Genomic DNA, 17,398 nt, shown 5'->3' on the forward strand with positions numbered 1-17,398 from the left:
GTAATTTCTGAACGAATAGCCGCTTCAAAGAGAAAATTCGACTCCGAAAGTGTCAAAACAAAAGGTTTCTGTGGCTTTCTGGTTTTAATTTTTTTTTTAATTATATTAAATTTGGAATTAAAAAACCAAATACGTTTCAGCTCTAAGATGTCTTTTTTTTCCCCCTTGGAGTTTTTTGGCTGGTTTTCCAACCAAAACAATTCAGCAAAACCAAGGCCAACTTTTTGAAAGGTTTCGGTTATACCGAATTTGCGGGGTTTGCACTTGAAAATGTCACTCTAAATGAAAGTGGCGAAAAAGGCTCTTGTCATTAACGGGAGTGTCATATGTAAGACATGGGAGGCGATTCTCCCCTCTGCTCGGCCCTGATAAAATTTCAGCTGGAGCAGCGTATCCGATGCTGGATGCCCCGGTGTTAGGAAAGATGTGGACAAATTAGACAGAATCCAGAGGGGAGAAACAAAAATGACCAAAGGTTTAGAAACCTGACCTACGGAGAAAGGTTAAAAAACCGGCACAGTTAGTCTAGAGAAAAGAACACGGAGGGGGGACCGGAAAACAGCCTTCAAAGATGTTCAGAGCTGTTACAAGAGGACACGATCAGCTGTTCTCCATCTCCACTGAAGGGGGTGGGGATTAGATTGACGCAAGAAGAGATACCATCCAAACGGCTTACAGGATTTAGGCTCCTGAATCCCACAGCGATCCAAGCCATTAGGATCCTAAACCCTACTGACTTCCGGCGAGATCTGTGCTCCTAAAGATCCTGGTCAGAATTGGGTGTTTAAATGGCTGTAAGGATCGGGATCGGTGGGGGAGCAAGGTGGCTGTTAGGGGACGGGATTAGAAATCAGAGTTAGAGGAGGGAGATGGAGGTAGGAATGACAAGGGAAATGGCAGGAGACAGCTGGGCTGACGCAGCAGGATGATGATTCACATCCCACGGGATCAAGCCCAGGCTAAATCCTCGACGCTGCAGCGTGGGCGGGGATCAAACCGAGGCCTCAGCAGCACTGGCCCATTCCACCGAGGGCGGGGATTCCCCAGGAAGCTCAGCTTAGTAAGAGTCAGAAACAGGTGAGCCACGCTCATGCTCCAGGGCAACTCAGAGGGGTCAGGAAGGAAATCAAAACACACCCATACTGCACTGCAGTGCCCCCTCGTCAGGGCCAGCACTGACTCCCAGGGGACGGCACCCCCGTGAGCCCCTGCCCCACAGCACAGTGCCCGCTGGGTCAAGCTCTCCTAGCCATGCGTGGAGCCCTCCTGACCCTGCCTAACATGAGACCTGACAGGACAGCAGGCAAAACCAGCAATGGACCCAAGTGATCGGGAGGGGTAAGTGTCTACTTGTTGCTTGCCCCATCGAGACCCTGATGCATAGCCGGTCCTGACCCCAGGGGGAGGGGAAGAAGGTAGTTGGTCCCAGCCCCCTCTCCCCTCCCCATGGGGAGGGGAGGCACAAGGGAGCTGGGATCTCAGCCTCAGGCATCCTGGAGGTCGGGAATGTCGGAGAGGATCATGGGAGAACCCAGCTGCAGCTCCTGCTGGAGGGACTCCATATCGGCGGGGTTCATCCGATGGACCTCGAGCCAGTCAGCCAGCAGGGAGGCCGAGAGAGGAGCTGAATCGCCCTGGCTGGGGGGAGGAAGAAGACAAAGACAGAGATCAGATGGACGGACATCAAGCCGGGCCAGATAAGAACCCCGAGCCCTCTCCCAGTGAGACCCGGGGAAGGATTTGAACCCGTGAGCCAAAGTTGCCGCAAAGCTTCATGGATGTTGTAGTTCCAGGGGCCTTAGCCTGACTACATCTCCCATGATGCCCCAGGATCTCCCTTCTGGCTGAGCATCTGTAAGGGCTGAGGCCTGATCTGGCTCTGGTTCCTCCAGTGGTTCGTCAGTTACAGAACTCGTCTGGCAAGGGGCAAATCGACTCGGGTGGCGGGTCAGTTCCCTCCGAGCCACGCGGCCACATGGGCCTGCACTGGAGAGGAGGGAGGGGGTGTGCAGGGCTGCAGCGGGGAGTCCTCTCTCCCCACCACAGCCCCGGGGCAGCCTGCACCCCAAACCCCCCAACCCCATCCCAGAGTCCGCACCACCTGCACCCCAACCCGCTGCCCCAGCCCTGAGCCCCCTCCTGCACCCCAAACCCCTCATCCCCAGCCCCACCCCAGAGTCCGCACCACCTGCACCCCAACCCGCTGCCCCATCCCTGAGCCCCCTCCTGCACCCCGAACCCCTCATCCCCGGCTCCACCCCAGAGTCCACACCACCTGCACCTCAACCCGCTGCCCCAGCCCTGAGCCCCCTCCTGCACCCTGAACCCCTCATCCCCGGCCCCACCCCAGAGCCCAAACACACACCCCCGCACCCCAACTCTCTGCCCCAGCCCTGAGCCCCCTTCCGCACCCCAAACCCTTCATCTCCAGCCCCACCCTAGAACCCACATCCCCCCAAACACCGCAACCCTCTGCACAGCCCTGAGCTCCCTCTCATACCCCAAACCCCTCATCCCCGGCTCCACCCCAGAGCCCATACCCTCCTGCACCCCAACCCTCTACCCCAGCCCTAAGCCCCCTCCTGCACCCTGAACCCCTCATCCCCAGCCCCACACTCCCCTGCACCCCAAACCTCTGCACAGCCCTGAGCTCCCTCCTGTGCCCCGAATCTCTCATGCCTGGCCCCACCCCAGCCCTGCACCCCCATGCACCCCAACCTTCTGCACAGCCCTGAGCCCTCTCCTGCACCCCAAACTTCTCATCCCCGGCCCCACCCCAGAGCCCGCACCTCAACTCTCTGCCCCAGCCTTGAGCCCACTCCTGTGCCCCAAACCCCTCATCCCTGGCCCCACCCCAGAGACTGAACCCCCCCATCACGCCAAGCCCTGACCCCCTCCCACACCCCGAGCCCCTCATGCCTGGCCCCACCCCAGCCCCACACCTCCCTGCACTCCAACTCTGTGCCCCAGCCCTGAGCACCCTCCCTCTCCTGAGCCCTAGGAACTGGGTCTGGACAGGAACTGGATAGGGGTAGATGCCTTTTTCCCAGCGCCCTAGGGACTGGGAAAGGCACATCATATCTTCTTGCCATGGGTAGGACTCCCCAGCCAGACTACATCTCCCATGATGCACAATGGCCAGGGATTCCCATAGTGCACAGCCTCCCCTCACAGAGGGGAATCAGGATGCACTGTGGGAGATGCAGTCTGATGAGGGAGCCCATCTCAGAGGGCAGAATGAGATAACCAGCCACTACTCCCAGGATGCACTGTCGCTGATCAGCCAGAGGGGGAAACCATGGTGCACCATGGGAGATGTAGTCTGACTGGGAAGCCTGACCTATAGAAAGCTAGAAGTGCCTGAAGAACCCTCATGAGTGGACCGAGTGGATCAGCACATGGGAGGGGCTGGGAGCCAGGACTCCTGGGTTCTCTCCCTGGCCCTGGGAGGGCAGTGGGGTCTAGTGGTTAGAGTGGCGGGGAGCTGTCCCTGCTGTGCGAGCTCTCACCTGTCCCTGTTCTCCCCCACCATGTCGAAGGATTGATTCAGGAACTCTTCCAGGTCAAAGCCCACGCCATAGCCTGCGCCGCTGCCCTTGGGTGTCACCGAGAAGACTGGCGGCAGGAGATCCTCCACCTGCGATGGCAGCGAGACACGGTGAGCGTGGCACCCCCCAGGGCCCATCCCCACCCGGGGCAGGATCCTGCCCGACCGGCTGCTCCCCGGCAGAGATGGGGACGCCCCACCCAGGCCCACCTCGCCGGCTCAGTGCTGGTGCCCCCTAGAGGGGAAAGGCCCCATTACCTGCGACTTGGAAAGCTGGTGGGTGACCATGGTGATGTCAGGCGACTCCGTGGTGGGTGCGGTTTCTGGCGATGCGGCCATGGCGATCGGGTGCTGGCAGGGCCCTTTGACTCCTCCCACTGCTGGGTCCGGTGCCCTCTTCCCCATCTCCTGCAGGAAAGCGGCCGGATCTAACCCCACACCCTCCCTGCCTGGCGTCACAAGGCTGCCCACGGCGCGGACTGATGGCCCTTCTTGCGGCGGTGCCCCGCTAGGCGTCGTCGGAACTTCCCCAGGTGCTGGCCTCCCGGCCACGGCCCAGTTCTCTGGGCACTGGACACTGGGCCATGCACTGATCCCCGCCAGGCCAAAGGGGGCCTGGAAGATCTGACCCGGGGCATATTTGACACTCAGAAGGCACTCGGGTTTAGCCAAAGCTTTGTGGCAAGCTGTGGGGGCCACCAGCACCGGAGGGAAGGAGCTGGGCGGGGCCGGGAAGTACTGGACCATGTTGGGGACCGAGCCGTGGGCTGGATCTGTCACTATTGGCAGTACGGTGAGTTTGGGGCCGCCACCGGCTGGCGCCTTCTCGGGGAAGCTCGGCTCCTGGTCGAAGGTGGCCAGCAGGGGTGGCTGGAAGGTGGCCAGTGGCTCCTGGTCGAAGGTGGCCAGCAGGGGTAGCCGGAAGGTGGCCAGCGGCTCCTGGTTGAAGGTGGCCAGCAGGGGTGGCTGGAAGGTGGCCAGTGGCTCCTGGTCGAAGGTGGCCAGCAGGGGTGGCCGGAACGTGGCCAGTGGCTCCTGGTCGAAGGTGGCCAGCAGGGGTGGCTGGAAGGTGGCCAGTGGCTCCCAGTGTTACAGGGCCAGCAGGCGTGGTTGGAAGGTGGCCAGTGGCTCCCGATGGAACGTGACCAGCGGGTGTAGCTGGGAGGTGGCCGGTGGCTCCTGGTGGAACGTGCCCGGCAGGCACAGCCGGAACCTGGTCTGTGGGCCCATTGTGAGCTGGTTTCTGGTGGTTCCGGTCAATCATTTTGGTCCATCGCTCCAGGAGGCTGCGGTCATTTTCACTCAGCACCAGCCCACCCAGCACATCCCCGCGCCGCAGCTCCTTCCGCTCCTTCTCCTTCTGCTTCTTCTCCCGCTCCTTGGCCCGCTCCTGGCGCCGCTTCCGCTTCTCCTCCCGCTCCCGCTGCCGCTCCTGGGCCGTCACCGGCTTCCGCACGTCCGGGGCCTCCGGCATAGAGCACTGGGTGTCTGGCAACAAAGCAGAGAGGAGTCAGCTCATTCCCGACCCGCAGCCCCTGCTAGCCAGCCCTGCCCCCCTAGCTCTGCTGGTGCCCCTTACTCCCAACCCGCAGCCCCTGCTAGCCCAGCCCTGGGCCCCCCCAGCTTTGCCAGTGCCCCTCACTCCTGACCCGCAGCCCCTGCTAGCCCAGCCCTGGGCCCCCCCGGCTCTGCCGGTGCCCCTCACTCCCAACCCGCAGCCCCCGCTATCCAAGGCAAGACAGAGACAGAAAGAAACAAGCAAGATTACACTAAACCCTGTCTCACATGACCTCCTCATACACAAACTAGGGAAATGCAGCCCTGATAGAGCTACTACAGGGTGGGTGCAAAACTGATTGGAAAACTGTTCCCAGAGACTCGTTATCAGTGGTTCACAGTCATGCTGGAAGGGCATAACGAGTGGGGTCCTGCAGGGACGGGTGCGGGGTCCGGTTCTGTTCAGTATCTTCATCAACAATTTAGCTAATGGCACAGAGATACACTGATAAAGTCAAGCTGGGAGGGGTTGCAAGTGCTCTGGAGGATAGGGAGAAAATTAAAAATGGACAAACTGGAGAAATGGTCTGAAGTCAATATGATGAAATTCATTAAGGACAAATGCAAAGTGCTCCACTTAGGCAGGAACAATCAGTTGCACAGACACAATGGGAAATGGCTGCCTAGGAAGGAGAACTGCAGAACGGGATCTGGGAGTCACAGTGGATCACAAGCTAAATATGAGTCAACAGTGTAAGGTTCTTGCAAAAAAAGCAAACATCCTTCTGGGCTGTATTAGCTGGAGTGTTGTGAGCAAGACACGAGAAGTGATTCTTCCGCTTTACTCCGCACTGATACAGATTCAGCTGGAGTATTGTGTCCAGTTCTGGACGCCACATTTCAGGAAGGATGTGGACAAATTGGAGAAAGTCCAGAGAAGAGCAACAAAAATGATTCAAGGTCTGGAAACCAAGAGCTGTGAGGGAAGATTGAAAAACCTGGGTTTGATGAGTCTGCAGAAGAGAAGACTGAGAGGGGACAAACAGTTTTCAAGGTTGTTACAAAGAGGAGGATGAAAAATTGTTCTCGTTAACCTCTGAGGACAGGACAAGAAGCAATGAGCTTAAACTGCAGCAAGGGCGATGTAGGTTGGACATCAGGAAAGGCTGGACCTGTCAGGGTGGTTAAGCACTGGAATAAATTGCCCAGGGAGGTTGTGGAATCTCCATCACTGGGGATTTTAAGAGCAGGTTGGACAAGCCCCTCTCAGGGCTGGTCTAGACCAGGGGTGGCCAACGTGGGGCTCCAGAGCCGCATGCGGCTCTTCAGAAGTTAATATGTGGGAGGCGCTGGGAGCGGGTGGGGGAGCTGATGGGGGCTGCTGACGTGTTACTGTGGCTCTTTGGCAATGTACATTGGTCAATTCTGGCTCCTTCTCAGGCTCAGGCTGACCACCCCTGGTCTAGGTAATGCTTAGTCCTCCCACGAGTGCAAGGAAACAGGACTAGATGACCTATTGAGGTCCCTTCCAGTCCCACACCGCTCCGATTCTATGAAAATCAGAAATAGAACCCAGGTGTCCTGGCTCCCAGTCCCCTGATCTAACCACTAGACCCCACTCCCTTCCCAGAGAGGAAGAGAGAACCCAGGAGTCCTGGCTCCCAGCCCCCCTACTCTAACCACTAGACCCCACTCCCTCCCAGAGAGGAGGAGAGAACCCAGCCATCCCAGCCTTTCACCTTTGTTCTTATTGCGCAGAGCCGACTTCAGCAGCGCGGCCTTGAGCGCCGCCTTGGTGTCATCCGAGATGGCCCCCTCCCTCTTGGGTGGCGCCACCTCCGGCTCCACCTTCACCTCGGCCGGCCCATCGGGCTGCAGGGGAGCCCCAGGCGAGGTCAGGTCGATGGTCTCCGGAGGGTACGGAACTTCCCCGGGGGCTGGCGACTCCATGGCGTAGTCTCCCCCAGTGGAGCCCGCACTGGGCATGTCCACATCCTGGCAGCGCAAGGGGGCGGCGGCGGTGGGCGGGGTGGCGGCCGGCCGGAGGGCGGGCTTGAAACTGATCTGCCGGCGGATCCCTTCACGGCGGGCATGGAAGTCGCGGATCTCAGCCACGATGGCCTCCTTGATACGCTCCTTGGTGAGCACCTGCTTGTCGAAGTCGAAGTCGAAGGCAGGCACACAGTCAGGCTCATCGTCCGGGTCGTGGTACTTGGCCACGAAGGGGTGCTTGAGGGCTTCGGCCACAGTGATCCGCTCCCGAGGGTCAAAGCGCAGCATCTTGGCCAGCAGCGCCAAGGCCGAGCGGTCAGCCTGCTGGTAGAGGCTCTCCCAGGGCACCGGCTGGCGGGAGGGCAGGCTCTGGATGTAGGCACGCACCCGGTCGGCCCCGATGGCATGGATCACCTTGGCGGACGGCGTGCCCAGCACCGTCATGATCAGCTGCAGCTGGTGGATGTAATTCTTCCCGGGGAAAAGCTGCTTGCGGCCCAGCATCTCGGCGAAGATGCAGCCAACGGACCACATGTCGATGGCCTGAGTGTACTCGTGGAGGGAGAGCATCAGTTCCGGGGCCCGGTACCACCGCGTGGCCACGTATTCCGTCATGAAGTACTTGTACTCGTCGGGCTTGGTGCACAGCCCCCGGGCCATGCCGAAATCGCCGATCTTCAGCTCGCAGTTCTCGTTGATGAGCAGGTTGCTGGGCTTGAGGTCGCGGTGCAGCACGTTGGCCGAGTGGATGTATTTGAGGCCTCGGAGCAGCTGGTAGAGGAAGTATCGGACGTGTTCCAGCGTGAGGGGCTGGGAGGAGTGGATGATCTGGTGAAGGTCGCTCTCCATCAGGTCTAGCACCACGTACCTGCCGGAGGATGGGGAGGTCAGCGGGGAGAGGACCCAGGAGTCCTGGCTCCCAGCCCCCGCCCCTGCTAACTCACTAAACTCCCCTCCCTATAAAACCCAGCAGCTCGAGCTCCCAGGCCTCCCTGCTCTAACCCACTAGACCCCACTACCCTCCCAGAACTGGAGAGAGAACCCATGAGTCCTGCCTCCCAGCCCCCCCTGCTATAACCACTAGACACCTCTCCCCTCCCAGAGCTGGGGGATAGGACCCAGGTGTCCTGGCTACCAACCCCACCTAGCTCTACCCACAGCTGGGGACAGAACCCAGGAGTCATACAATCACAGAACTGGGAGGGACTTCGAGAGGCCGTCTAGTCTGGTCCCCTGCACTCATGGCAGGAGTAGGTATTATCTAGACCATCCCTGACAGGTGTTTGTCCAACTTGCTCTTAAAAATCCCCAATGATGGAGATTCCACAACCTCCCTGGGCAAATTATTCCAGTGCTTAACCATCCTGACAGTTAGGAAGTTTTTCCTAATGTCCAACCTCAACCTCCCCTTGCTGCAGTTTAAGCCCATTGCTTCTTGTCCTATCCTCAGCAGTTAAGAAGAACAATTCTTCTCCTTCCTCTTTGTAACAACCTTCTATGTACTGGAACACTGTTCTCATGTCCCCCCTCAGTCTCCTCTTTTTCCAACTAAACAAACCCAGTTCTTTCAATCTTCCCTCACAGCTCACGATTTCTAGACCTTTCCTCATTTTTGTTGCTCTTCTCTGGACTTTCTCCAATTTTTCCACATCTTTCCTGAAATGTGGCACCCAGGAGTGGACACAACACTCCAATTGAGGCCTAAACAGTGCGGGGCAGAGCAGAAGAATCACTTCTCATGTCTTGCTTACGACACTCCAGCTAATACAGCCCAGCAACATGTTCGCTTTTTTGCAACAGTGTTACACTGTTGACTCATATTTAGCTCTTGGTCCACTATGACCCCAGATCCCGTTCTGCAGTTCTCCTTCCTAGGCAGCCATTTCCCATTGTGTGTGTGCAACTGATTGTTCCTTCCTAAGTGGAGCACTTTGCATTTCTCCTTATTGAACTTTGTCCTGTTTACTTCAGACCATTTCTCCAGTTTGTCCAGAGCATTTTGAATTTTCATCCCATCCTCCAAAGCACTTGCAACCCTTCCCCACTTCGTATCATCCACAAACTGTATCACTGTCCTCTCTATGCCATGATCTACATCATTGATGAAGACATTGAACAGAACCTGCCCCTAAACCAATCCCTGCGGGACCCCACTCATGCCCTTCCAGCATGACAGTGAACCACTGATATCTACTCTCTAGGAACAGTTTTCCAACCAGTTTTGCACCCATCTACTAATAGCTCCATCTAGGTTGTATTTCGCTAGTTTCTTTATGAGAACATCATGCAAGACATCCCCTGGGATTTTACCAACTCCCTGAGTTTGCTAGCGTCTGCCTTCTCGAAATCCATTGATTTTATTTTGCTGCTTTCCCTCCTACCATTCTTTAGGATCATAAACTCTACCATTCCACGATCACTTTCCCCCCAGCTGTCTTCCGCTTTCAGTTCCTCCTCGTTTGTCAAAATCAAGTCTAGAACAGCCACCCCCCAGTAGCTTTCTTCACCTTCTGAAATAAAAAATTGTCTCTAATACATTCCAAAAACTCGTCGGATAATCTGGGCCCTGCAGTGTTATTTTCCCAGCAGATGTCTTGATAGTTGAAGTCCCCCATCACCACCAGGTCCTGTGATGTGGATGGTTCTGTTAGCTGTTTAAAAAAAGCCTCATCCCCCTCTTCTGCCTGTTAAGGGGTCTGTAGTAGATCCCTACCATGACCTCACCCTTGTTTTTACCCCTTTTATCATTACCCAGAGACGTTCAACAAATCCATCTGCTATTTCCATCTCAACCTCAGTCCAAGTGTGTACATTTTTAAGATATAAGGCAACACCTCCTCCCTTTTTTCCCTACGGGTCCTTCCTGAGCCAGCTGTACCTGTCAATACCAATATCCCAGTCATGTGTATTATCCCACCAGGTCTCTGTGATGCCAACGATGTCATAGGTGTATTTATTTACTAGCATTTGAGTTCTTCCTGCTTAGTCCCCATACTTCTGGCTCCCAACCCCATCTAGTTCTAACCACTAGCCCCCACTCCCCTCCCAGACTGGGGATAGGACCCAGGCGTCCGAGCGGCCACTCACACAGATTTGAAGTCATCATAGGGCACGGCGGGTTTCAGGATGTCTTTGATGGCGATGATGTTGTCGTGTTTGAAGTGTTTGAGGATCTTGAGCTCACGGAGGGTGCGCTTGGCGTTCATCACCACATCGAAGGCGTTGGGGATCTTCTTGATCGCCACCTGCTGGCCTGTAGGCAGACGGCGCAGGGAGGCTCAGAGCAGAGACACTGCCCCCTGTGCAGCCCTCCCCTATGGAACCCAGGAGTCCCGGCTCCCTGCTCCCCACTCTGACCCCCCAGACCTAACTCCCCTCCCAGAGCTGAGGAGAGAACCCAGGAGTCTCCCCAACCCACTAGAGCCCACACCCCTCCCAAGAGTGGGGATGGGACCCAGGTGTCCGAGCTGACCTGTGGATCTGCGGCGGGCGGAGCTGACCACGCCGTAGGCCCCGGTGCCGATGGTCTCGATGACCTCATACTCGTCCCCCACCTCGAAGGTGACGTCCAGGGAGCGGGCCTTGAGGATGGCCAGGTTCTTGGCCGCGACGGTGGCCCGGTGGCCCGGCTCCCGCTTGCCCCGCTCCTCGGCCTCCTCTTCTTCTTCCTTCCGCGGCTCCGCCATGGCTCCTGTCTCCTGCCAAGGGAAGGCAGGCTGAGTGGAGGGATCAGGGAGAGGCACCCGGGCCCCCTCGGCCCTGGGAGAGAACCCAGAAGTCCGGGGTCAGCGGGGCCCAGCGGGAGCAGAGGAGGGGGACGAGGCACCCGGTATCTCCAGGGGAGAGAACCCAGGAGTCCGGGGTCAGCGGGGCCCAGCGGGAGCAGAGGAGGGGGACGAGGCACCCGGTATCTCCAGGGGAGAGAACCCAGGAGTCCGGGGGGCCCAGCGGGAGCAGGGGAGGGGGACGAGGCACCCGGTATCTCCAGGGGAGAGAACCCAGGAGTCCGGGGTGGCCCAGCGGAGCAGGGGAGGGGGACGAGGCACCCGTCATCTCCAGGGGAGAGGACGCAGAAGTCCGGGGTTCAGGCTGGGGATCCCCCGCGGGAGCAGAGGTGGGGACGAGGCACCCGTATCTCCAGGGAGAGAACCAGGGGTCCGGGGGCCGCGCGGGAGCAGGGGGGGAACCGAGGCATCCACGGTATCCGGGAGGTAGAGAACACCGGAGTCCGGGGGCCCAGCGGGAGCAGAGCGAGGGGGACGAGGCCACCGGCGTATCTCCAGGGAGAAACCAGGAGTCCAGGGGTGTCAGCGGCAGCGGGAAGCGAGGGGGGTACCGAGGGCACCCCGTATCTCCGGGGAGAGACCCAGGAGTCGGGGGGCCCAGCGGGAGCAGGGGTTACAGGAAGGGACGGGCCACCCAGGTATCGTCCAGGGGAGAGAACCCAGGAGTTCCGGGGTGCCAGCGGGAGCAGGGAGATGGGGACGAGGCACCCTGTATTCCACGCGGAGAGACCCAGATTGAGTCGGGGGAGCGTGGGGCAGCCGGGGCAGGGAGGTGCAGGAGGGGGCTAGGAAATGAGGAGCACAAGGGAGAGGCGAGACTTACAAACCAGCTGTGGTGACGGGAAGGGGTGGGGCTTCTAGGAACAAGGGGCAGACCGACGGCAGGGCAGAGAGAGGGGGCGCGGGCCTCGTCTTCCCTTCATGGTGGAGGCTGGGGCTGGGGAGGGCCCATGGAGGCACGGAGGCCTCTCTCCACATGCGGGGAGGGCCAACGGATCATCAGAGGGCGGCGGTCTCCGCAAGGGGCAGGAGGCAGAGGAGAGTCCACGGTGGGTTAAGGGCGCAGGGGAAAAGTTCCAGGGGGCGTCTCCGCAAGGGGCGGTGGGCAGGGGAGAGTTCAGGGGCGCGGGTCTCCGCAGGGAGGGGGCAGGGGAGAGTCCAGAGGCGGGGCGGGCAGGGGAGAGTTCTAGGGGGCGTGCCATCTGGTCTTCTTCACCGGCTCCGCGCCCGGGACCTCCCAGCCCGCGGCTGGTCCCTCTGCGGGTCCGCCGCTCCCTGCGGCCTTCCCCGAGGGCCGGATGTCGCCCGCTCTCGCCCATCAGAACTCCGGCAGGGGCGGTGCTATAGAAGCGCGCACGGTGTTTGGCGGACCAAATCCGCCCACCTTCTACTGGACGGACCAATCGCAAGGTGCGGTCCTCGGTGACTATCAGCCAATAAAGCAGTGGGAGGGGCGGCGGCGGCCCTATGTCGAGGGGCGGTTTCCACACGCACTTCCCGCCTCCACAAAGTTTGGCCTACAGAGGTTTAGTTCAGTGCAGAAATGAAGCCAATCAGAGAATGCTAAGGCCTGTGAGGACTCTCCTTGCGCATCGCCGGACAACGGCTTTATAGTCCTCTAAATCCCAGCCTCGTATCAGAGATGACCATCAACAGGAGGATGTGTGCGGCATCCTATCCAAATTCAAGAAAATGGAGGCGCTTAGAGGCACGTGGAGCTTTTCTTCCTCTGTTTCCCGCCCTCTCTCATGCGATGTGGCAATCAGAGCGGCGTCTATGACAACGCGTGAGTCAAAGAGAAATTGATTCCTTCTCTTGTCTGGCGTAATCCAGTAATGTAACCATCAGCGTTACTTCCTCAATTATGTCTGTCCAATAAGAGCGAACAGTGTTGTATTGTGTGGATTTTTTAAAGGGCAAGCAACGTTTTCATGGATGAATAAAAAATTAAAGGCCAGTGACCAGGCCTCCTTGGTTCTCTCCCCCCCTGTGGGGGAGGGACGTGACATCCCAATTGAAGCCCCAGGGTGGCGGTGAATTGTCACCTCTAGACAGGGGTTCGGTGGGAACTACCCCTTGCCACGCCCTGTCACGCCCCTTCTCTGAGGCCCCGCCCCACTCAACCCTCTCCCCCCTTCTTCCCTCCAATCCCTCACCTCACCCACCCTCCCTCTTTTCAACGGGGCAGGGCCTTGGCTGGAGGAGGGGGGCAGGGCCTCTGGCTGGCGGGGGCAGGCTCTGTGGGCAGAAAGTGAGGAGTGTGGGAGGGCTCCAGGATGGGGCAGGGGGTTGGGGTGCAGAAAGGTGGAGGGCTCCAGGCTGGGGCTGTGGGCTCTGGGGTGGGGCTGGGGATGAGGGGTTCAGATGCAGGAGAGCTCCGAGGCTTGGGTTCAGAGGCAGGAAGGGGGATCAGGGGCTGGGGGAAGGGTTGGGGTGCAAGAGGTGAGGGCTCCAGGCTGGGGCTGTGGCCTCCTGGGGTGGGGCTGGGGATGAGGGGTTCAGGATGCAGGCCGGGCTCCGGGGCTGGGTTCAAGAGGGCAGGAGGGGGATCAGGGGCTTGGGGCAGGGGGTTGGGTGCAGAAGGTGAGGGCTCCAGGCTGGGGCTGTGGGCTCTGGGGGTGGGCTGGGATGAGGGGTTCAGGATGCAGGAGGAAAGGCTCCAGACTGGGTTCAGAGGGCGAGAGGGGGATCAAGGGGCTGGGGCAAGGGGTTTGGGGTGCAGAAGGGGGTGAGGGCCTTCAGGCTGGGGATGTGGGCTCTGGGATTGGGCTGGGATGGAAAGGGGTTTCAGAAATGCAGGAAGAGGCCTCCAGGCTGGGTTCAGAGGGCGGGAGGGGAAAATCAGGGCCTTGGGCAGGGGTTGGGGTGCAGAGGGGGTGAGGGCTTCAGGGCTGGGGATGTGGGCTCTGGATTGGGCTGGGATGAGGGGTCCAGGAATGCACAGGAGGAGGCTCCAGGCTGGGTTGCAAGAGGGCGGGAGGGGATCAGGGGCTGGGGCAGGGGCGTTTGGGGTGCAGAAAGGGGGTGAGGGCTCCAGGCTGGGGTGTGGGCCTCTGGTATTGGGCTGGGGATTGAGGGTTAGATGCAGGGGGAGGCTCCTCAGGCTGGGTTCAGAGGGTGGGAGCGGGATCAGGCCTGGGGCAGGGGGTTTTGGAGTGCACAGGCTCAGGCCAGCACTTACCTCAAGCAGCATGAAGCAACGGCCAGTCCCGCCTCTGGCTCTTACTGGAGGTGCAGTTCCCAGCCAAGGGCGCTGCAGAGCCGCGCTGGGAATAGGGGTAGCATGCAGACCCCCCCAGCTGCCCCTATGCATAGAAGCTGCTGCTCTGGAGCCCGGGGAACCTGCCTTTAGCCCAGCTTGTGGCCAGCAACAGACTTTAACGGCCCGTCAGACAGTGGCTGCCCAGAGCCACCAGGTCCCCTTTCGCTGGGGGCGTTCCATGTCCCGAAACCAACTGCACACCTGCACCCTACCCCCTAGAAGTCTGCGTTGGTCAATAACTCTTATCCCACCAGACCCACCCCCCCCTTGGCTTTCTGGTTTTGCCGGGGCTGCCAAGGACAGCGAGTGCTGGGCTGCGCTGCGGGTGTGCCGCTTTCTCTGCCATCACCTGCCTCGAGGGGTGGGGGGTGTACTCTTGGCTGGATATAGTGTGTGAGAAACCAGTGACGGAGACAGAAGAGCCGACATTAGGCAAGCATGTTTGGCATGTCCATGTTTCTGGCTGCCTGTTGTGTATGTGAGAGAGAGAGGAGAAAGATTCTGGCTGTTAGTCGTGTGTGTGTGAGAGAGAGAAGAGAGAGAGAGAGATTCTGGCTGTTAGCCGTTTTGTGTGTGTGTGAAGAGAGAGAGAGAGAGTCCTGGCTGTTAGTGTGTTGTGTGAGAGAGAGAGAGAGAGCGTCTGGCTGTTACGTTGTGTGTGTGAGAGAGAGAGAGAGAGTCCGTGTTTAGCCGTGTGTGTGTTGAAGAGAAGAGAGAAGATCTGGCTGTTAGCGTGTTGTGTGTGAGAGAGAAGAGATTCTGGCTGTTAGTGTGTGTGTATTGAGAGAGATTCTGGCTGTTTAGCGTGTGGTGTGTGAGAGAGAGAGAGATTCTGGCTGTTAGGCGTGGTGTGTGGTGTGAGAGAGATTCTCGGCTGTTGCGTGTGTGTGGTTGAGAGAGAGCGATTCTGGCTGTTGCATGTGTGTGTGTTGGAGAGATTCTGGCTGTCGCGTGTGTGTGTGAGAGAGAGAGATTCTTGGCTGTTTAGTGTGTGTGTTTGTGTGTGTGTGAAAGAGAGAGAGATTCTGGCTGTGAGTGTGGGTGTGGTGTGTTTTGGCTGGGACTCCTGTGTCTATGCTCTGAGCATCTCTCACTGGCGTGGTAGTGTTGAGCAGAGATCTCAGGCCGCACGCCCTGTGAGTGATAAACTCATGAGCAGAGCAATGTAACCGTGCCGCACCTTTCCTGGGCCTACGCTGCAGCAGCACACAGGCCACACGCAAGCTCCTGGCTTCTCCCCGGCTCAGGGAGGGCAGTGGGGTCTACTGTTAGAGCAGGGGGCCTGGGAGCCAGATCTGCCCTATGGCCCTCTCGCTGCCCCCCAGTTGGGTCTCTCTCTGAGGAATCTCCTGCCCCGTGGTGCCTGGAGACTGGCTGAAGGAATCCCGTCACCCCTACCCTGTGGCCATGTCTTACTGCAGGAGCTGCATCGAGATCAACGTGGGGCACCCTGGGTGTCCCCCTGCCTGCCTGAATGCCCGGGAGCCGTGCCCGACAGGAGTATGCCCCCTGCAGGCTGCTTGGGGAAGTGATCCGACAGCGCCAGGGGGCTGAGCCCTGGTGGGGCCAGAGGAGGGGGCGCACCCAGGGGGCAGGTGTCCAGGAGCACAGCGAACCCCGGAGGTGGCAGGTGGGGCATTCACTGGTGAGCTCTGCAGGAAACCAGCCTCATACGAAAACCTCCAGTTCCTCCCCCATCCCACTCAGCCAGCTGGGCAGCATCAGGTGAAGACTGGGAAGCAAGACCTGGGTTCTGTCCCCACACGCTCTGGTAGGGGAGTGGGGGTCTATGGTTAAGAGCAGTGGGACTGGGGCCCAGGACTCCCTGGGTTCTATCCTCCCCCAGCTCTGGAAGAAGAACGTGGGGGCTGGTGGGTCACAGCCGGGGGGGCTGGGAGCCAGGACTCCTGGGTTCTACCTCAGCTCTTGGAGGGGAGTGGGGTCTAGTGGGTTAGAGCAGGGGGCTGGGAGCCAGGACTGCCAGGGTGGGTTCCTCTCACCCAGCTCTGGAAGAGGAGTAGGGGCTGGTGTAGAGCAGGGGGCTGGGAGCCAGGACTTCCTGGGTCTCTCTCCGATCAGGAGAGGAATTAGGGTCTGGTGGGTTAGACGCCTGGGAGCTGGAGTCGCGGACTCCTGGGATTCTTTCCCCTGCTCTGGGAGGGGAGGCAGGGTCGTAGGTCGGGGGAGCTTGGGGAGCCCGGACTCCTGGATTCTGTGCACCGTTGGAAGAGTGGGCTCTGGTGGGTTGAGTGGGGGCAGCTGGCTGTGATCCCACCCTCACACTCCAGCCTGTTTGCTACCGCCTGTAGGAGGAGCTCCCTCAGCCAATAGCCCAGCTTGGAGTCAAGCCTCGCTCGCTACCTGAAGCTGACGACGGAGGCAGGAAGAGAGGATTTGGACACCAGGTACCTGAGCTGGGTAGATCCAGGAGGGCGGGAATGCCTGACTCCCTCCACCTGAGAGACTCTGGGGAGGAGGCAGGCACCCTCTGGGGGACAAGCACAGCTGAGTGGGTGACAGATAGCAAGTGTGAAAAATCAGGACTGGGGGTGGGCGAGTAATAGGCAGGTATGTAAGAAAACCCTGAGTTATTGGAACTGTCCTATAAAATTCAGGACATCTGGTCAACCCTAGTAAGGGCCCAAGGGTTGGGGGTGGGGGTAACCTTGAGTCTTACCATATCGCTTGGAAGAGAAATGTGAGTACTTGTGTATTAGTGAAGTTATTTCTGATTATCTGAAAGTATTTGCTATATGGAGATACTAGTATCTAAGTACTGGTGGTGTTCGCCTATGCACACATGGTAGGTACCGTGTGAGTATTTGCTATATGGAGATATGGGTGCTGAGTTACGCTGGTGGTGTTTTGGTTATTCACAGATGTAGGTATCTGGGAATATTGCTAATTGGAGATTTGGTAACCCTGAGATACCTGAGGTTATTGCTATGCACAGATGGAGGTACCTGGGGAGTATTAAGCTTATATGGAGAATGCTAGGTACCTGAGTACCGGGGGTATTTCACTATGGCAATAGATGGAGTACCTGGGAGTATTAGCTATATGGGGATATTGGGTCCCTGAGTACTCACGAGATGTTCGCTATACACAAATGGTAGTAACCTGGAGTCATTTATTCTATATGGGGAATATTGGGTACCTGAGTACCCCGAGGAATGTTCGCTATACCCAGATGGTAGGTACTGGGAGTTCTTAGCTTTATGGGATATTGGGTACCTTGAGTACGCCGGGGGTGTTTGCTGTCACAGATGGTAGGTACTGGCAGTATTCACTATATGGAGATGCTAGTCCCTGAGT

General features: G+C 58.6%; 2 protein-coding genes across 2 annotated transcripts in view; one reads left to right on the top strand and one right to left on the bottom strand.

The window, feature by feature from the left end:
* Positions 1-17,398, bottom strand: part of MAPK7 (mitogen-activated protein kinase 7) — a 24,256-nt gene continuing 6,858 nt past the window's right edge. Inside the window, 7 exon segments of the mRNA XM_075064758.1 lie at positions 1-1,638; positions 3,510-3,637; positions 3,806-4,384; positions 4,386-5,035; positions 6,784-7,904; positions 10,124-10,289; positions 10,509-10,734. Of these exon segments, the coding sequence (XP_074920859.1) occupies positions 1,485-1,638; positions 3,510-3,637; positions 3,806-4,384; positions 4,386-5,035; positions 6,784-7,904; positions 10,124-10,289; positions 10,509-10,722 (3,012 nt within the window). The 5' untranslated portion in view covers positions 10,723-10,734 and the 3' untranslated portion in view covers positions 1-1,484.
* Positions 15,112-17,398, top strand: part of LOC116816160 (nuclear factor 7, brain-like) — a 19,127-nt gene continuing 16,840 nt past the window's right edge. Inside the window, exon 1 of the mRNA XM_032765184.2 lies at positions 15,112-15,129. The gene's annotated coding sequence lies outside the window, so the exon portion shown is untranslated. The remainder of the gene's footprint in view (positions 15,130-17,398) is intronic.

The sequence above is a fragment of the Chelonoidis abingdonii genome, chromosome 4 (assembly GCF_003597395.2).
Source record: "Chelonoidis abingdonii isolate Lonesome George chromosome 4, CheloAbing_2.0, whole genome shotgun sequence".
NCBI lineage: Eukaryota > Metazoa > Chordata > Testudines > Testudinidae > Chelonoidis > Chelonoidis abingdonii.